At 47.1% G+C, this 21,497-nt stretch overlaps 1 protein-coding gene and 1 long non-coding RNA gene across 3 annotated transcripts in view; one reads left to right on the top strand and one right to left on the bottom strand.

The window, feature by feature from the left end:
• Positions 1 to 416, bottom strand: part of LOC140428369 (beta-1,4-galactosyltransferase 5-like) — a 116,463-nt gene extending 116,047 nt beyond the window's left edge. For both annotated transcript variants that reach the window (XM_072514758.1, XM_072514759.1), the window contains exon 1: positions 105 to 416. In XM_072514758.1, the coding sequence (XP_072370859.1) occupies positions 105 to 207 (103 nt within the window). In that variant the 5' untranslated portion in view covers positions 208 to 416. The remainder of the gene's footprint in view (positions 1 to 104) is intronic.
• A 9-nt stretch (positions 417 to 425) lies between these two features.
• On the top strand, positions 426 to 20,569 carry LOC140428370 (uncharacterized). Its single transcript, XR_011948755.1, has 4 exons — positions 426 to 532; positions 2,703 to 2,957; positions 11,404 to 11,495; positions 17,644 to 20,569. It is a non-coding gene; the product is annotated as an uncharacterized lncRNA (long non-coding RNA).
• Positions 20,570 to 21,497: the final 928 nt, after the last annotated feature.

The following is a 21,497-nucleotide window of genomic DNA, read 5'->3' as shown; positions in this document are numbered from 1 at the left end:
AGCACCTCCCCAAACACACACATCACCTCGGGAGACCCAGAAATATACAAACAAAAATACAGATATATACAATGGTGGGTGGGGGGAATAAACTTGACACTCACCTAATCCGGGCGCCACATAAATGAAGTAGAGGAATGATGATGACAAGGAGAAGAGGAATAACAAAGCAAACACTGAGCGGTTCGGGATGCGTAAAACTCTCATATTATGCTTGGGAATAAATGTGCAGAAATCTTGCAGACGCCCCCCCTTCCCCGTTAGAGAGGGGAGAGAAAATAAAAACCCCGCAGGCTGATGGCGAGGAGGGGAGGGACGTCAAAGAGCAAGAGATTGGATTCCAGGGAGGGGAGAGAGCGTCCGCGCCGACACACCAGCAGAAAGGAGACTGCTCTCTCCGCACTCATGAATAAGGAGGAATCCGCCTTTAAACTGAGGGGAATGCAGATCTTGCTCTCGCTTTTTTTTTGTGAACTTCCGGCTGGGAGAGTCGGGACCGCCCTCTGCTTTTCTGAAAGGAAAAGGAAGAATTGTGAGTTTCGAACGTGGTAATGGGTTTCCTGTTCCACAACAATATTTACTCGACACACACATTTGTCCTCTCCCCCTTCCTATCTCCCGTGGTGAAATTGCAGCCCTTGTTTATTTGTCAAGGTTAAGGGCACAGCAATCGCCCTTCCTCATTCACATTAGGACAATATTGCAACCCCAGCATTTTATTTTAAGTAAGCTATCCGCGCCACAGCAGCTTTTGACCGTGTTTTATGTCTGTAAGCTTTTACTTCGCTGCCCCCTTCCACTTTCCACCAGCCCCCCCCCCCCCCCCTGATCTCACTGGGTTGCTCGGTGCCTGGAGCTGTTTTTTTTGTTGTAATTTTGTGACAGAATTCCGCTGACAGAAGCTCCAACGATAAAACATTCCTTTCCCCAAAGCCCGGGTGTGGTTTTTCGGATTCCATGCGTCAAAGCCGAAGTGCAATGACACTCCATAACGTGATTCCCTCCTGATAGTGATTCACAACTCCACACAAAGGCCCTGGCACAAACTTTCAGCTTGTCTCACACGACAGTGAGGTCAAGATGGGATCAGACTGTTTGGCAAGGGAAAGTATTTTTTGAACAATAGTCATGACTTCATAGTAACACCGTCCATGAGTGTGTCCCCTGTAGTGACTTCACTTGGTCTATGCCTAAGATTTTTTTAAAAAGTAGGATTGTTGGTCTCCAAACAGCATAGCTGAAAGCACATTAAACCGGAAATAGGAGCGGGTCGGTAGCACAGTGGTTAGCACTGCTACCTCAGCACCAGGGTCCCAGATTCGATTCCCGCCTGGGTCACTGTCTGCGGAGTCTGCACGTTCTCCCCGTGTCTCCGTGGGTGCTCTGGTTTCCTCTCACAAGTCCCAAAAGACGTGCTTGTTAGATGAGTTGGAGTTCTGAATTCTCCCTCTGTATACCCGAACAGGCGCTGGATTGTGGCGACTAGGGGCTTTCACAGTAACTTCATTGCAGTGTTAATGTAAGCCTACTTGTGACAATAATAAAGATTATTATTATAAAAGTGCACCGAACAACAGTCCACAAATGCCTGCCACAGCCGTTTCCCTTTCCCCCCACTCAGGACAATGTTTTGATTTTGATCAGCACCTAAGGCCAAAGTGGTACATCTGCCCCAGGATAGACTTCCTGGTTGTGTCCAGAGAGTTAACTGTCAGGTCCACTGATATCAAACCAATGTTTTCCACTGTCTTTTACTGAATGACCGGCACCTACAGGAAAATCAGAAGTTTGGCTGGGGGACATGGAAGCTCAGCCTGGAACTGTTGACTCCAGAAAACATTACAAAAATGCACAAGAGAGATCTGTGATCAGGAGCCTGAAGGAAGAAGATGGCTCAGTAACGTCATCACAGTCTGACTTACCAAAGATCAGTAAATCCTTCAATGCTGGGCTATCCAATGTGAAGCCCAAAGACAGCATGGTTTCCCAGGGTCCTTCCTGCCTCCTATCATGGACATCTTAGGCAATAGTATGTGGGAGAGTCTGGATGTAACACTAACCCTAGTCGAACTGACAAAGGTTTTCAGGTCCTTTGAGATTAAGAAAGCCCTGAATATGGTCAGAGGCCAATTGGACTCTGAAGTGGTTCAGTCCAGACCTGTTGGGTGTATGAGAGTATACCTCTGACCGGTGGCATGTTAGAATCCATGAGGAATGGCATTGTCACCTCATCTACAAGCTGCAGGGACAGAGGGAGAAAATCACCCACCTCATTGCTTAATTTGGACTACAATATTCTGTCAAAAGACCATTGCCTCTCGGGCGAAATCTACTCGAGATCCAATGATCCACCCTGATCAGACCTGCAACGTACCCAGCAGCCAAATCTCTTAAAGCCTTATGCTACTCAGACAAATGCTACTCAGAGAAATGATCGCCAATGTCCAGAACAGGGCGATCATTTCATAAGCTAAGACCAGGAGAAGATCTTTGATTTTATATCAAACACCTACATGATAGATGCTCCCTCCAAAAGGAGGTCTGGGGAGTGAGTTTGCAATTGGTCCAACTGCCCTACACAACATTTCAGGTTCAGTTTCAATCAACAATTGGGTTCGGAAAGCTTTTCATTCAAATCTGGAGTTAAACTGGGGTGTCCTCTCACCTGTCTTAACCATGTGTTTTCTCAAACCTGTTACCAGATCCGTTGGGAAGTATACAAGCATAAGAGGGGTGATAACCTCAAACAGCGGAGGCACTCGGGTCAAACCCTGTACATGGATGCCATGGCCATTTTCTGCTCGGATCTGCTGTCATTGATCTGACTGATGAGAATCTGCAGCCAGTTTGAATTGGCTTCACAGATTACCTGCGACTAGAGAACATAACTGGAAAGCGCAAATAACCATGGTTAAAGAGCAAATAACTATGGTTAAAGATCGAGCATTGCATTGCAGGTAAGATTCTGGCCATCAAAGAATGCATGGTATTGTTCTACATAGCATAGGCCTAGCCCATACTTCGCTTCTCAGCTGAGTCATCTTGAACTTTATCTGGAGATGGAAAATGGCTTTTTTTTGTCACAATTCATCTCAAACATCTCTGTAAAACACTGTGGGCTGTACTTATGGATGCACACCAAGATAATCATAAACTGCTGCTGCAGGACCAACAACTCGGTGAGTGATGCTCGATGGTCTTTGAGAAACTTGCTGATCCAGTGCAAAGAGCTGTCAATGATTGAGTCTTTCAGTCTTTCAGGTACTACTGAGCTGTAGTAACATCCTCAAGTTTAAAATTCCAGTCACACTAGAAGATGGGCTGGAGAGAATATCCGTCCATGCTATACCCCTCCACAGGGCGACCAAATATGCACCTCTTTCCTCGCATACTATGTATAAAAATTCTCAAATACCCCACCTGCCACACAGTAGCACAGCATCTGAAGGAGCTAAACACAGAGCTACACATGCACATTCCAAAGAGCTGGTTGGAGATCCCATATACAAAATACTTGACCACAACTTATAAAGTGGGCAGAGAACTGAAACTTCCAAACTTAAAATTTCACTTGTGGGCAATGTGTGGCCTATATGTAACTCCAGGCACACGCCAATGTGGTTAACTCTTAACAGTCCCCCAAAATGGCCCCCTCGATATAGCAAACAGCTATGCAAAAATCTAATTGAGAAAAACAGAATAGACCACAAGGTATCAGCCTAGGCACCAGGTACTGACGACAGTAACAGCTACTAGACAGTGAGAGGGAAGCCAGGCCAGGTTTGTCAGCCAGGAATACAAGTCAAATGAGGCCATTCAATAGAGTTGACGCATAACAATGCTGGAAGAAATTTATACACAATCATCACTTTGACATAGAACATAGAAAAATACAGCACCGAACAGGCCCTTCGGCCCACGATGTTGTGTCGCCACTTTCTGGAAACTAGGAAATAAGTGCTTTTTGTGAGAAAGGAGAAGCAGATGACTTGAATAGATAGGTTAATGCAGGGGAACCAGTAAGAAATATTGGGATATTGTGTGTATTTGACAAGTTACTTAATCTCGTCTAAAGTCATAGTTTGTAAAGTAAAAACAAGATTGCACCTTTTTCTATACTTGTTCAAATTTCTAAAGAAATGGGAATATATTTAAAACAGAGTTTGTGTATAAATGTAAGGATGTACATGTTCAACTGAAATTCCTTTAACTTTCACTAGTAAAAAGTCATAAACTTGGAAGAATCAGGCATTGGAAATCAAGTTTCAAAGTAACAAAAAAAAGAATGCCTGCATTGGGTGCAAAATCACAGAGGAGAAATTACTCAATTTTGTAGCTGCATATAAGCAAGCAATAGGACTGTGTGAAGGACTGAAGATGGGTTAGTGTATAATAAGGAAGAGAGGGAAAGACACACAAACAGGCCAGGATCTCACAACTGAATCTACTGTAATCTGCTGGAGAGAGCTGCACAGGAGAGTTCATGGCAGCACAAAGCAGTACCAACATTAGAGTGTTAGCTCTGTACAGAGCTTCAGGGCTTCTGGTGAACAACCCATTAAGAAGAAATTGAAATCAGGAACAAAGCAGTATAAAGATGATTTCTTGAGGTTTGGCTTTGTTAATTGTGCCGATGAAAATCAGAATGCAAAGTCCATGTGTGTTATATGCAGGGAAGTACCAAATGAAAGTTTAAAACCCTCAAAACTTGAAAGGGATTTGAAGACAAAGCATGGTGACTTTGAGGACAACCTCTTGATTCTTTTCAAAGAATGTGGTGAGAACTTAAATTGTCAGTTGAAGTCCTTAGCAGAAAGGTAGCATTGAATACCAAAGCAAGTGTAATCATGAGAACCAAGCAGGCTCACCTGTCAGATTAAACGTAAGCAATAATGGTGTGGCACAAAGATCAACCAGCATCAGTAGTGAAGGTCGGCCAGCATGGGTCCCGAAGGTCGGCCTGTTGGTAAAAGTGGGTCCCGGTAAAAAAAGTTTAAAAAACACTGTTCTATACCAACTCCGCACCTTTCCAATGTTCGGCACCCAATATTAATATAACAGGTTGGACAACGTTAGGCCCCGTGACCGCCTATCCCTTTGCAAAAATACCTGATAGAATCTCCTGATAGAATCTACCTTCTTAGTAAAGAAACCCTACAGACCTTTGGGATTCTGCCTGTCCAAATAGAAGATGAGATAATCTTATTGACCGTAAAGAAGGATTTCAAAAAGAAAATTGGAAGGCACTAAATCAAAATTAGAAATCTTGGGTGGATAGTCATTTTGACCGACTGGACTCTCCCTGACAAAGTCAGCGAGAGGTTATCCTGTCACTTTAGGTCCTCCTTCACCACTTTAATCAGGTCCCCAAAGGTTAACTTCTGCAGAGAGGTCCAGTCATGGGTCACCTGGACTTCTCAATAATGAAAACTGGACCCGGTCAAGCAAAAAGACAACTTCCCCAGGCTGGCTCCCCTCCCTGGGAGATTTACCGAAAAGCATTCGCTTTAACCAGGTTCAATTTGTAGCCCAAAACGGAGCCAATTCTCTCAAGCAGCTTCATTATCTCCTCTGGATGGAGAGAGGGTCCTTCACACACAGCAACAGATAATCCACATATAATGACACCCTATACTCTCTGCCCCTCTCTTTATCCCCCTCCACTTCATAGATAACCTTAATGCAATGGCCAAAGGCTCAATTGCCAAGGCAAACAATAGCGGGGACAATGGACACCCCTGTCTTGTGCCTCTCAGTATTTTGAATTTAAAATGTTTGTGTGGACGTTCGCAGTGGGGGCCCTGTACAAAGCCGGATCCAAGATATACATCTAGGCACAAAGCCAAACCTCCCCAAAACCTCAAACAAATATCCCCACTCCACCATATCAAATGCCTTCTCCGCATCCAATGAGACAATCACTTCCATTTCAGGGGATGGTGCGAGGGACAAACTACATTAAGCAGCCTCCAAACATTGGCCGACAACTGTCTTCCCTTAACAAACCCCATCTACTCCTCTGATATGACCCCTAGGAGGTCGGGTTCCATGCGCCTAGCCAAGACGTTCGGCAACAGCTTTGAATTTGCGTTCAATAATGAAATGGAGTGGTATGATCCACGCTCTTTTAGGTCTGCATTCTTCTTTAATATCAAGGAGATAGAGTTTAATCCCAGCTCCAGGTCACTGGCCGTGTGGAGTTTGCACATTCTCCTTGTGTCTGCGTGGATCTCACCCCCGTAATCCAAAGAAGTGGCTAAAACTGTCCCTGAATTGGAAAGATGATAAAAAAAGAGATTGTCACCTGCGCCAGTGTGGTCGGCAACAGAGACAGAGAATCCTCAAACATTCCAAGCAGCACTGGGACCAGCTAACCGGAAAACCTTTTATAAAATTCAATCGGAAACCTGTCCGGTCCCTTCCCCGACTGCATTAAACTCATACCCTCCATTACCTTCTCCAAAGCCAGATGTGCCTCCAATTGTTCTCTTTTCTCCTGTTCCACCACCGGAATATCAAAATTGTCCAAATTGTGGACCCATCCTTCAAGAGCTCCGATTCATGAAGGTTCCTATTAAATGCCTTGAAAGTCTCATTAACCTTGGCCAGGGCACAGACCAGTCCACCCCCCACGTCCCTGACCTGTGCAATTGCCCAAGATGCCAGCTGTCACCTCAACTTGTGCACCAAGAAGTGACTAGCCTTTTCCCTCTGCCCCTGCAAAGTCCCTCTCGAACATCGCAACAAGTGCACTGCCCTATCTGTTGAGAGCAGCCCAAACTCCATCTGTAGCTTCTTCCTACTGGCCAGCAATTCAGGTGTCTGAACGAGTATTGATGGTCCACCTCCGAGATGGCGTCCGCCAACCTCTGCCTCTCCCCCTTTCACTCTTCTCCTTGTGTGTATTGAAATAAATAATCTCCCCTCTTAACAACCACCTTCAATGCCTCCCATAACGTGGAAGGAAAAATCTCCTCACTCCTATTAAATCTCAAATACTCCTTAATGCCAGAGGAGACCCTCCGGCAAAAGCTCTTATCTGCCAACAGCAAAGCATCAAACCTCCAGGAGGGGGCGCTGAGTGGGAACCAACCCAACCATAACATCCACATAATGCGGAGCATGATCAGAAAGCATTATCTCCGAGTACCCTGACTCTACCCCGGCAGCAGGGACCTACCTGCCACAAAATAGACCTGGTGGACTTGAGAGAAAAATGAAAAATTCTTCTCCCCAGGGTGTAGAAATCTCCATGGATCGTCTCCCCCTATCTGCTCCAGGAAGGTCAACAGTGCCTTCCCCATCCCACAAGGTCTCAACACCTTGGGCCTCGACTTATCCAGTCGGGGATCTGATACGCAATTAAAATCCCACACGTGATTAGCTGGTGTGAATCCATATCCAGGATCAAAGACAACAACTTATGAATAAAAGCTGCGTTGTCCCAATTTGGAGCATATACATTGACCACTCGTGCATCTGCTAACAATCTACTAACCGCTAACTCCCATTCGGATCCATCAGAATCTTCCCCGCTGAAAAGGCTGCCTTCTTATTAATCAGGATCGCTGCTCCCCAGACCCGACTATCAAACCCTTAATGAGACACCTGTCCCACCCAGCCCTTCCGGAATCTTATCTGATCTCTAATCCGTAAATGAGACGCCTAAAATAGCACCACATCAACTTTCAAAGCCTTGAGTGCATGAACACCCGAGATCTCTTTACTGGACCACTTAACCCCCTTACATTCCATGTGATCAGCCAGATGGAGGTCGTCTGCCCCCTCTTACCCGAGTCAGCCAATCCTTCCTCGTGGGGCAGTCCAGCAACCCTCGAGAAGGGTCAACACCAGGCCCACTCATGATGGCCGCCAGATCCCAATACAACCAAAGACAAGTCGCCAGCCACCGTCAGAAAATTAACCCAGCCCCCCTCCCTCCTCTCCACCACCCACCAACATCACACCCAAACAGCCAAGTAAAACACAATCAAGTTCCCAAATACCATCACCTCAGTAAAGTCCAATCACCCAATAACCCTAAACCCGAAGCTCATACTTAATAAACCCCCCCCCCCCATCGTACGAGTCACAGATAACCCCATCCCTTTACTTCCATTAACTAATCTAGTTAAGGGCAGCATGGTGGCACAGTGGTTAGCACTGCAGTCTCACGGCTCCGAGGTCCCAAGTTCGATCCCGGCTCTGGGTCACTGTCCGTGTGGAGTTTGCACATTCTCCCTGTGTTTGCGTGGGTTTCGCCCCCACAACACAAAGATGTGCAGGCTAGGTGGATTGGCCACACTAAATTGCCCCTTAATTTGAAAAAATTAATTGGGTACTCTAAATTTATAAAGAAAAACGAATCTAGTTAGCAGGGTAGCTTCCATACAGAGAACCCTCCACAACCCCAAAATTCAAAAACACCAAACCAGCTCCCACCCAAAACCGACTTTATTAATTTCAAAAGAGAATAACGTTAACCAGCCTGCCCACCAACAACCATGGAACGATTCTACATGTAAAGTTACAAACAGCCCCATCTACACCTCTTCAAACATTGATAATGAAAGACAGACAAATGAAACCTGAACAACCCCTACCCACCTCCAAACAAACATCCCTCAACCCGTACAAAATAGTTATTTCGATCCCAGTCCATTTCTTTGAATGAACGCCTCAGGTTCCTCTGGAGTCTCGAAGTAGTGGTCCAAAGACATGCGGGATAAACCATGGCAAACCAAACTTTATTTTGGTACAGTGCTGCGTTACCTTGTTAAAAGCTGAATGCCTCCTGGCCAGCTCCACGCCAACATCCTGATATATTCTCATCTAGTGGCCTTCCCATTTGCTATTCCAATGCTCCTTCACCCACAGTAAAATTCCCTTTATCTTGGTAGCTGTGGAACCGCACAATAAATGCACGAGGTGGCTGCCCAGCATGAGGCCTCTGCCTCAATGACCTGTGGGCCTGATCCAGCTTGGTGCGGGGGAGGGGGGGGGGGGGCGGCACGTGGAGACATTTCTTCCTCCCCCACCATCTTCCAGAGCAACTGCGCCATAAACGTTATCAGGGTCGGGCCCTCCGGCAACCTGACCACCTTCAGATTTTACCTTTGCGACAGATTTTCTAGGTCGTCCTCCTTAGCCCTCAAGTTCTTATTGTTGGTCACCACCTTGGCCATTTCCACCTCTAGAGAAATGATCTGGTTGCTCTGACTCGATAGGGCAATCCCGACCTCCTGCAGCACCGCAGCCCGCTGCTTTACTCCCTCATCCACCTTAGCTGGGACCCCTCGAACACACATTCTGTAGTTCAGCAGCCAAGATTTCCATGGCTCTGGGGGTGGCTCCGGCCTCCGCTATTTTCTTTTTTTCTGGTGCACATGAAGCTTTCACTTTCAAAGCTCCTTTCCTCTTGTCTAGTTCAACACTGATTGTGCATCCCCTCACTGTTTGGGACTTAAAACCATCAGGTTAAAACATTTTGGGTTCCATTGCTGGTCGGGTGGAAAGGGCCGTAAACGTGATCTCCAGCAGGATCTTCCACACGTGCAGCTGTTCTGTTACATGCCAAATCCGGAAATCATTTTTAAAAAATTATTTTTATTCAAGTTTTAACATTTCATACACTGTACGCTCGTTAAGGGTAGAGGCGACAATTTACAAGTTGTTCCTTTTCAGTGTGCCCCCCCCCACCTCCCATCTTTCACTGTTTCAGGGTCCTTTCCTAGGCCATTACTTTACCGTGGAGTTGTCTGGTGTTTATGTGTAGATAGTGCCCTCCTTCTCCACCCCCCCACCCCCCAACCGGCCCTCTCTGTCGCTTTGTCTCCCCTCTCTTCTCTCCCATCTCCCTATCCTGCTGTTGACCTGCCTTTGAGGGTTCTCTTTCTTGTGTTGGGCACTCTGGTCTCTGTAGCGGCTACTTTCTGGCCTGCCCCTTGTTGCTTCCTCTGGTCTCCCCCGCTATTTCCCACCCTCCCATTTCTGTCTGTTCCCTGTGGTCCTATTGCCTCTCATGTATCCACCCTCCCTCCACCCCACTCTATTGGTTGTTGGCTTTGAACAGGTGTCGGAACAAGTTAGTGAATGGCCCCTCATATTTTGGAAGCCCTTGGATGGTGAACTTAATCTTCTCCAGGTGGAGAAATACCAATAGGTCTGCCAGTCAGTCTGCAGCTGTGGGTGGTGCTCCTGAAGTAGGCCATTTTCCAAGATCATATTTTTATCTCATCTCATCAAACATTCTTCATTCATTGGACTGTTTTATTGGACCGATTGGCACCGTTTATCATGTGCCCACAATGCACAAGGGGACACCCGGATGGACATTCATTTAAATCCCCTTCTGCACAGCTGAGAGACCTTTAAATTCGAAATTGATGGAAGACCCTTGTTCTGCCCAGCAACAGCACGAGGCTGCATCTTAAAACGGCCCCCTGGCCAGGAGATCGGGATATCTGCGAGTCAAGACCCTAGCAGTGGGATATATGGCACAACTGTATTGCAAAAACTTATGAAAGAATGAAATAATATATTAATAAAATGGCCAAGGCAGGCAAAGAAACCAGAATAGGAGGAATAAAAGAAATGTATAAATTAGATTAGCGTCCCCCACACATACAGCAGGCCAAAGATTACATTAACACCTCATCTAGCAAACACAGAAATAAACACATAGCACAGCCACAGACATCGGAGGTCGATTTAGTTAAGGAGACACATCAGGGAGATAATCGGAAACACATTAAAGAAGGGGAGGACACTCGGAGCAAGCACAGATATTCTCATCAACACGAACACACTCCATACAGATGCAAATTGACAAGGGAGGGCCACTCGGAGCAAGCACAGATAATCTCATCAACACGGACACACACCATACAGATGCAAATTGACAAAGATGCATATTCTCAGTTTAAACCTGTCTGAGAGATCTAAATCAAAACTACCCTTTAACTATTATGTATGAGCAAATGTTCCCGCTCGAATTTGGATTCCTATAAAAATCCAGAGCGAATGTGTAATTGTTGAGATCAACGTGGGCCAAGCCACTGTTTCTGAGCTGGCTGCGTGGGTCTCCCTGAAGGCTTCAGTAATTGTACAATAAAGAACAACGCTTTGAACCTTGCCTTGAGACTCGGCCTCTTGACTGCACTGGAACAAGGGATTTTTCCCTACAACAAAATGGCGCTGCGAGCAGGGTTTGATATCTGACTTCTGACTGGTGGCCACTGTCTGGAAGCCGGGATCAAATTCAAACGAATCTGATAAAAATCCAGGGCAGTCAACAACGGGTACAAGTCTCCGTTCAAAGTAAGGTACCTTTAAGGGCTAGGGTTTGTCCGTTTAAATGTTGTCCTAGAGAATTGTATAATCTTGCCTAAGTTTTTTTTAAAGTAAAACAGAGAATTCTTTTGAGGAAAAGAGGACACCAGACAGAGATACCGTGCGTTAAAGAGGAATAGGTCAAAACGACCACGTGGAAGAAGGTAAGTAAGACCTTATGTGAAACTTTTAATGGAAGTAATAGAGGACCAGAGGTAAAGATAACAGTTTTGGGGGTATTTTGATAACGGGGATAAGGAATTAAGACTAAAATAAGGATAAGAACCGCATGCCGAACTAATTGGTGTGACTAACCCAGGATTGTAAGTGAAACCGCTGTCTGTGCCAAGGCAATAGGACAAGGGAGTGCTTGACACAAGGTGCCCTACCTTAAATCGAATGTTAAGAGGAGGAATCTCCCATGCTAAGGTTGGGTGTTGAAGTGGGCACTGAGAGGCACAGGCACTCAGGGTGCAAGGCACAGACAGTGTAAATCGGGTAACAGCACAGACTCTGTAGGGGCGAACAACGCAGAGTCGCCACAGTTACTAATTATAACAAGGGCTTTGATAACAGATACACATGTGTAAGTGTTGAGGAAAAGGGGACCCGATCCACCCTGACCAAGAGACACGACGACGGAGAGTCCATTAGGGGCCCAGGCGGAGTTTGATAACCTTGTTCGTCTGTAGGGAACACCACAATCCATAGCAGGGTACCAGGGAGCTTAGGCTCCCTCTTTGGGGTGACGGATCAGCCTTGCTAGTGGAGGTGGTGGCCAAGCAGGAGGCGTTGTACTTAAAGGGGCTGGGGACAGGGGCCGACAAACCCACTAAAGACCAGCACATATCCCAATAAGACAATACAAAATAGACCAAGCGTGAGGTGTCAGGAATAGTTGGGGGAGCACAGGGGCCGAGACTCACTGGGGCCCCACTACGAGACCCTACAGCAATACAGACGGTGCTGGAGCAGTATCAGTGATAAGAGAGAGAGAGTTGGGGCGCTTTTACTGTTAGAACCAGCACACGGAGGTTGCAGGACTGCTAGACAGAAAAATGGCAGACCACGTTACTAAGGGAGAAACTGCAGTAGCTCTCATTTTTAAGTATTTGTTAGCCAGAGAAGCGATAGTTGCAAAGATGAAATGGAAAGGGTGGAACGCATCACAACCTTTGGAAGATCAAAGAAAATGGGTGGACGGAGTAAAACGGGACAAAACAAAAGTAATGGGAGTAATGTTGGTGACCCAGTTAGCTGGACTAATTGAGAGGGTAAATGCCTCCATGGAGGAGAGACACAAAGAGACAGAACAAATTAAGGTGTTGCAGGAGAGAGTGAGGGAATTAGAAAGCAGAAACCACACTGCGGAGATAGCGCAGATATCAAAGGAAACTGACCCTCTGCCCTCATACGAGTCAGTGCAGAGGGATGCAACCGCTTCAGTATCAGAGTGGGACATAAAAAATTACAATCTAGCGCCAGTCACCAGAGGAGGGACGGCAGCACAACCGAAAACAACCTATAAGCCTTTCACCCCAGGGGAAAGACAGCTGATTATGGCCTCACTGGGGAAGTTAAAACCCAGAAGCAAACCTGGAATTTTGGGGCGAATTAGATACACTCTGGGTAGGGCACCAGTTACATTTAAGGGACACACACCAGCTGGTCAGGGCAGCCTGTCCAGCGGATAAATGGAGGCTAGTGGCAGGAGGGCCAGCGACCCAAGCAGCACAGGACTAAATGGAGGAAGGTGGACACGTGCTGTTCCTGTAACGGCTGAGATAGATGCCCAGCAGGCATCCTTCACATTATTTAAAACAGAAATCCAACGGGTCTTAGGGAACTCCCCCACTAATTGGAGCAGGATCACAAATACTAAACAAGGATGAGGGGAAAGTGCATCGGAATTTGGAGAGAGATTATTCCAGGTATATAAGGAGTGTTCAGGACAGGACAATGTGGATAGGGGAGACAGGGCTTTTATCCAGGCATTCAAGGACGGGCTATCAGAGGCACACCAAGAGATCCTTAAGATGGGGGTGATAGCATCCCAGGACTATGACGTGTTAATCGAGTGGGCTAGTGGGATAAAGGAAGGGAAGGTTGCCCAGACAAAGCCCAGACCAGAGAGGACCGGAACCCCCCATAACGGAGGTGAGAGAAGAACCGGGCTCAGCTGCTACACGTGTGGCCAGCCAGGGCATATGGCTAGATTCTGCAGGGGAGCACCATTCAGGGGGAGACCAGAGAATGGCGGACCCCGCTGTGACCACTGCCACAGGGCAGGGCACACCGAGGCAACGTGTTGGGGGAAACATGGGAGACCCCAAGACCACTACAGGCCAGCCCCGGAGGCACCACATCCCCGGAATTCACAAGGGTGACTAGAAAGAACCCCAAACCCGGGAGATGGGAGACAGGAGAGGATTAGTGTAGCCACGCCCACAGAAGACAGTGAATCCCGACAGAAGCCGGTGTCCACAGACCCCACGCGTCGACCAACACCGGTCGAAATCTCACAACCCGTAGCTCCCATTCAAAGCAGTAAAGAGGGAGATAGGATATATGTGGATGCCTTGGTTGGGGGTAGGGAATGCCACATGTTAGTAGATACGGGAGCAACAATATCAATTACAAACCTGCCCTTGCCACTGACCAACAAAAGAATATACATAACCGGGGTAGGGGGAGAGAAAATGCCCGCCTATCTTAGCGAGACCACATTGGTAGACGTCAACCACAAGTACATTCCAATGCAATTTTACGTATGTCAGAATAATGACGGCACAATCATGGGGAATGACTTAATGCAGGAATACCAGGTGCTGATAGATTGTGGGAAAGGGAAACTAATTTGGCCACAACCTGACGGTAGGAAGACCGAAATAGGGACATTAGCAAGCCACCTGGGGACGATCGGGATAGCCCCCATTGTGGCCCAAGATTGGGATAAGGAAAGAGAAGGGTTCGGAGCCATCTGCGCTTCCATTCCCGAAGCCTGGGCTAGGACGAAATTAGATACCGGGCTAACCGACACAGAACCGATAAAAGTCCCAGGACCGGAACACAAGCCCCACCGGCAATAGCCTATCAAGTGAGAAGCGCAAGCGGCAGTGGTCAAGGGTTTGGTAGAAAAGGGAATCCTCAGGGAAACCACCAGTACCACCAATTCCCCACATGGCCAGTCATAAAACCTGATGGGAGCTACCGGCTCACCATCGATTACACAGGTTTGAACAAAGTGACACCTAAATTACACCCCATCCTGGCAAACCCCTCGACTATTTTAAACGGATTGGCACAAGACCACAAAATTTTCACGGTATTGGATATAGCAAATGGGTTCTGGTCCCTTCCACTGGACACAGAATCCCAAAACAAATTTGCCTTCACTGTGGGAGAATAACAGTACACATGGACTCGCCTCCCACAGGGATTTCACAACAGCCCCGCCATATTTCACAGAACAATGAGTAATATCCTGAGTAGGGTGAAATTGCATGAGGACAATACGGTCCTCCAGTATGTGGACAATGTATTAATAGCATCCAAAACAGAAGAAGGGCACAAAGCAGCCCTGTATTCAGTATTAAAAGGATTGGTGAATGCCGGGCTGAAAGTCAGCCCACATAAGGCACAAATTGCAAAACCTCAGGTCCTGTACATAGGACACCTAATTTCCCAGGGAATTAAAGAAATGCCTGAAGATCACAAAACCGCGATTAAAAGGATGCCGCGACCAGTTACAGTAAGAGGGGTCCGGAACGTTTTAGGACTATTCAATTACAGTAGGAGTTTTATCCCTGACTTCGCAAGAATCGCAGAGCCAATTCAGAGACTAGTGAAGGGAGGAAAGCCAGCCTTAGAAAGTATAAAATGGGAACAGGAGCAAGAGACAGCATATGCAGAGTTGAAAGCTAGGTTAGTTTCAGCCCCAGGGCTGGGACTGCCAGATGGAAGCAAGGAGTTCCACGTATTCTGTGACAACCAGGACGGCTTCTATTCGGCCGTGGTGGCACAGGCTCACGGGGATAGGAAGAGACTCGTAGGGTATTATTCAACGGCTGAGGGACCAGTAGTCACCGGGATGCCCAGGTGCATAGCCACCCTAGATTGTGCAGCATGGGCTGTGAGGATAAGTGAACCCATTGTCATGACAGGCGATATCGTGTTACACACAAGACATACACTGGTGGAAATGCAAAACACGGGCAAACTCAAAACAGTCTCGAATATAAGAAGGGCAAGGTGGGAGGCCACACTCCTACCACCTAACAAGTCAGTCACCATCATTAGGGACACGGGAGAAAACCCTGCGGAAGGGATTTTAGCTATTGGGGAAGCGCACAGCTGCGTGGAAATTGACAAAGATAGCGAGGAAGAGAAGATTAGGGACGAACCCCTTCCAACAGCAGATCCGACCCTCTATGTGGACGGGTCTCACAAATATGTATCCGGATCACCAAGGACAGGGTGGGCAGTAGTAGACCAGAACCTGAAAACCCTAGAATCGGGACGGATCGACGGGAGTCAGTCCGCTCAGGTAGCAGAATTAGTTGCCCTCACCCAAGCCTTGAGATTAGCAGCAGGGAAGACCGTAAATGTGTACACGGACAGCCAATACGCGTTCGGCGTGATCCACGACTATATGTCCGCATGGGGGAGAAGGGGGTTCATTACCACAGGAGGTACCCCCATTAAACATCAGCAGCGGATAAGGGCGCTGCTAGCAGCGAGTGAGCAGCCTAAAGAGGCTGCAGTAATTAAAATAAAAGCCCACCAGCGGGAACCAGGAGGGAACACCCCGGGGTGGATTCATTTCAAAGGGAATCAAGCCGCAGACACAGCGGCACAGCAAGCCTTAGAAAACAGCGACATTAAAAACCTGCCCCTGGCAGCGATAGTGGTAGAACAGGAAGTAATTGATATACAGAAATTACACAGGGACATTCCCCAACAAGAACGAGATAGATGGGAGGAGTTGGGCGCAGTTAAAGGGACAGATGGGGTGTGGAGAAAAGATAACCGGGTATTGGCACCAGTTTGCATCCAGACCACATTACTGGAACTACACCACGGACTCCCCCACACAGGCAGGGATGCAATGATACATAGCCTGGGGAGAGAGTGATGGTGGAAAGGATTGGGACGGGATGTGGCTACATACTGCCGCAGATGCACTGTATGTGCACAACACAACCCCGGGAAGCCCATAAAGGTAAAGATGGGACACCAACCCAGACCGAAGGGACCCTGGGAACAGATACAAATGGATTTTATAGGACCATTGCCTCCCTCTCACGGGAAAACATACTGCCTGGTAATAGTAGATCAATTCACCAGGTGGGTGGAAGCATTCCCCACAACCAATTGCACAGCCCCAATGGTAGCCAGGATCTTGGTGGCAGAAGTCTTTCCCAGATGGGGGATGCCAATTCAGGTTGATTCGGACCAAGGAACACACTTCACAGGAAAAGTTATGAAAAATATGTGCCAACTATTGGGAATAAAACAGAAATTTCACATCCCCTACCACCCACAAAGTCCCGGGATGGTGGAGAGGATGAATCGGACTCTAAAAATAACCATAGCAAAAGCAATACAATCCTCAGGTAGGAATTGGACAGAAGTCCTACCTGCAGTTCTGATGAGGCTTAGGGCGACCACAAATCGAACTACTGGCTTGACTCCATACGAGCTGATGACCAGGCGAGCAATGCACTTACCCGAAAGCATTATTACAGGCGGGACAGTTGTGGGCCCGATAAAGGATAAGATCCGTCAATACATCCGAGACCTTAGCACCCAATTAAAGGGGATGCGCCGGTCCGTAATTTTAAATCAGGCACAGGTCGACACAAAGGAGGACTCAGAAATATTACCGGAGGTCCCAAAAGCCGGGAGCAGGGTCTTAACAAAAATGCTTCCTGCAAAACCAGGATTTGCCCCGAAATGGCACGGACCTTACGAGGTCATTATTAGCGGAGATACCTGTGCCTGTATAGATATAATGTGGAGATGCCGGCGTTGGACTGGGGTGAGCACAGTACGAAGTCTTACAACACCAGGTTAAAGTCCAACAGGTTTGTTTCGATGTCACTAGCTTTCGGCATTCACCTGAGGAAGGAGCAGCGCTCCGAAAGCTAGTGACATCGAAACAAACCTGTTGGACTTTAACCTGGTGTTGTAAGACTTCGTACTGTATAGATATAAGGGGACAGGGAATCTGGAAACACTGGACCCAATTGAAGCCGTATGAAGACAAATGAATTAAAGATACTATTTTTCTTTTATATTTAAATTCCACAGGGACCAGGACCAGATCCACTATCAAGACGTCGAAACAAACAACTTTTAATTTAATTACCGGTTTATTTTCTGTATATACTATAATTATAAAAAATACTGTTGTAAAAAAAAACGATATGGGAATAGGGACACATTTGATGATAGCCATGACCATTGTAGATACGATCCAACACATGAGGATTATGGGAGCAGCACCACCAATCGTGGAAGAAAACCTATTCCTGAGAACACACATTAAGATCGATGGGAATAGGACCACTTGTTACCCTTCAGCGCAATCAGTAAACTCCCTATTCATCGCGACACCAGGGTGGCTCCCACAAGAGTTATTCACGATCGACACATCAGGGGCGCCCTACAAGGAACATAGTGGGTACTTTAAACAAGGGATACAAGGGAGGTGTGTAGAGCTCACTGAGCCGGGAATTCCAGGGGGGTGGGACCCCAATGGGTAGACACACATGGGGACTACCCACAATGTTTTAAGGGAAAGGGATGGGGGTGCGTGCATGCCTTTGTCCCTAAAAACGATTTGTGCGCTGAGACACATTGTGCTCTCCAGGAGTGCCGGGTCCGGGAAGGACACTTCACCTGTGACTGCAAGCAACAAAAATGCATTGCAGCCACCGCGGGTAGGCAGCTCATGTGTGGCAAGTGCAACGGCACCCACGTAAGCTCAGCCTCGTGGACATACCCATTCCAGTCTCACCAAGGGGTATAATCAAGTGGGCAGTCCCGGGGGAGGGAAGGTTCCACAACATGGAACCATGGGGGTCAGGCGACCCAGGGGTAATGCATGTTATCGGGTTAAAGAGGGTTATGTGTTTTTATTTGAAAATATATACATGACGGCCACAGACAGGCCTCCAAGGTTCTTTGCCGTAGGGACAATCAGACCCCTCACGGTTCCGTGCCCAAGCGAAGAGCATGTCCAGAAACGCATAGTGACCAGGGCCATCAGCGCAGAATTCTGCGCCGACTGGCAGGCCCCTGTCACATTAGGATCTTCTTTGGGATATGGATTTCTGGGGACACTATCCCTAGGGGGCGCAGCAGGAGTGGTCAGTGCCAAGAATAGGAATTTCTTCATATGCGGACTGACCATCTTGGGAACAGCACCCTACAAGCACTAGGGGCAATTGACCAAGAACTCGCGGAGCTCAGACTATACACACAGCAAAATAGATATGCAGTAGACTATCAGTTAGCCAGACAAGGAGGGGTATGCACCATCATCAAAGAAAAATGCATTACATATGTACATGACGAAACATTAAACATAACAGTAGCCATGTCCAGGATACAAAAGCAATTGGATAGCTTTAAACAGGGATTTGCAGGGACTGATGAGTGGTTAGGGTGGTTGTTTAACACAGTTTGGGGAGCATGCATCATGAAAGGATTAATTTTAGTAGTAGCCATCCTGTTCACATTGTGCCTGGGCCTAACTTGTATTAAAATGATATGTGCGAATATTGTATCGAGAACGCTATCCACTGCCAGTATCCAGATGCAAGAAGTTCACCACACCGTAGAGGAAGAGGAACAACAGCAAGGACGACATCTGCACAGGTCTCTATACCTCTGAAGATCGTCCATGGGGGGTCAGCCATGAATGGGACCCCCTGGACGAGAGGAGGGATTGAAGTAGGCCATTTTCCAAGATCATATTTTTACCTCATCTCATCAAACATTCTTCATTCATTGGACTGTTTTATTGGACCAATTGGCACCGTTTATAATGTGCCCACAATGCAGAAGGGGACACCCGGATGGACATTCGTTTAAATCCCCTTCTGCACGGCTGAGAGACCTTTAAATTCGAAATTGATGGAAGACCCTTGTTCTGCCCAGCAACAGCACGAGGCTGCATCTTAAAACAGCCCCCTGGCGAGGGGATCGGGATATCTGCGAGTCAAGACCCTGGCAGTGGGATATATGGCACAACTGTATTGTAAAAACTTATGAAAGAATGAAATAATATATTAATAAAATGGCCAAGGCAGGCAAAGAAACCAGAATAGAAGGAATAAAAGAAATGTATAAATTAGATTAGCATCCCCCACACACACAGCAGGACAAAGATGACATTAACACCTCATCTAGCAAACACAGAAATAAACGCATAGCACAGCCACAGACATCTGAGGTCGATTTAGTTAAGGAGACACATCAGGGGGATAATGGGAAACACATTAAAGAAGGGAAGGACACTCAGAGCAAGCACAGATAATCTCATCAACACAAACACACTCCATACAGATGCAAATTGACAAGGGAGGGCATTGGGCACCGCCCGCCTCAACCTCACATACATATAATGTGGAGTTTGGTCGGAGATTACGATTGCGTAGTATTCCACTCTGAATATTTTTCGAAGCACCGATTTCCCCACTGCAAAGAAGTCAATGCAGGTGTACGAATTGTCATGCGAGAGTGGCTTTAAGAACTGGATGTTTAAGCAATGTACCTTTAAGGTGCCATAGAGTGGGTGGAGCTCAGCTCAGGTCAGCCATTTTGCAGTTTTGGTTTGGCAGTTTGAAAGTGCCTGGCTGATTTTGCTGAGAGCAGTTTAAAAGTGCCTGGCTGTTTTGCTGTGAGTTGATTAAAAGGAGAAAGCCAGTCTGAGACAGCAGCTTGAGAAGTTCTGGTTTGCTGTGAGTTGTTTGCAGGAAGAAAGCAAGGTGCTGGAGGTGAAGTCAACCAAGCTAATATGTCTCTGCCATTCTGCAGAAAATATATATATATATCCTTTAACCTGATGTGATACTGTTTAAAGGTGTTAAGTCTCTTGGAAGTTTGATGGAACATTTTAAGGAATTATTTACTGTTGCAATATTTTCTGAGTTATCTTTGAAGTAAGGGGTGTTAAGAGGTCCAATGTTTATTTAAGATGTTAAGTTGAGGTCATGGAATAAACAGAGTTTTGTGTTTAAAAACCCACGTGTCCATAACTGTAATACCACACCTAGGGAAAAGCCGTGTGCTAGGAAAAGCAACAAATCCATTAAAGGGAGAGGTTGGTTGAACTCCATGATACATTTTGGGGTTCTGAAAATGCCTCGCCCATGACATAATGAAAAGAACAGGAATTCCTTCTCACCTGGGTGCATGAGCCACCATGGGTGCACTACCCCCATCTTCTCCATAAATGTTCCCAGGTCCCCAGCCATGCCATTTGTTTTCCCCGTTCTGGGGTTCGATCTGTCCGTCAGCGGGTCCAGTACACAGTTAAAGTCACCCCTCCTCATGATCAGTCGGTGCATGCCTTATGCCGGGGATTTCCGCCATGGTCTTCTTTATAAATTCCATGTCGTCCCAGTTGGGCACACACTCGTTCGCCAGGACTACCGGTGTCCCATCTAGAACACCGCTGACCATGATATAACGTCCCCCTTGGTCTGTAAGCATCTTTGTTGCCGTGAACACCATCCTCCTGCTTATCAAAGTAGCTACCCCCCTAGCCCTCGGCCCCATTGCAGGATTGGTAGGTCTGTCCCACCCAGCCCTTCCTCACCCACAGTCGGTCCTTCTCCCTCAGGTGTATCTCTTGCAGGAAGACCATGTTGTCTCTCATACTTTTCATGTGGGCAAAGAATCTGGATCATTTCACTGAGCCGTTCAGTCCCCTAACGTTCCAGGTGTCTATTCTGGTGGGGGGTTTCTGTCCCCCACTTGCTGCGGGATCAACCACACTTACCTAGCCCCTGCATTCCAGATTTTCTACCCGTTGGGAGATGCACCAGGGCCCCCCTCTCTCTCATGCTTCCAGGCGCTAGCTTTACCGCAAGTATGGTGGCCGCCATCCCGGGGTTGATCAGATATTGTCCTACACCCGCTGTGTTGGTGTCCTC

This window comes from Scyliorhinus torazame, chromosome 8, assembly GCF_047496885.1.
Source record: "Scyliorhinus torazame isolate Kashiwa2021f chromosome 8, sScyTor2.1, whole genome shotgun sequence".
Taxonomy (NCBI): domain Eukaryota; kingdom Metazoa; phylum Chordata; class Chondrichthyes; order Carcharhiniformes; family Scyliorhinidae; genus Scyliorhinus; species Scyliorhinus torazame.
This window is presented reverse-complemented; position numbering and strand designations above follow the sequence as displayed.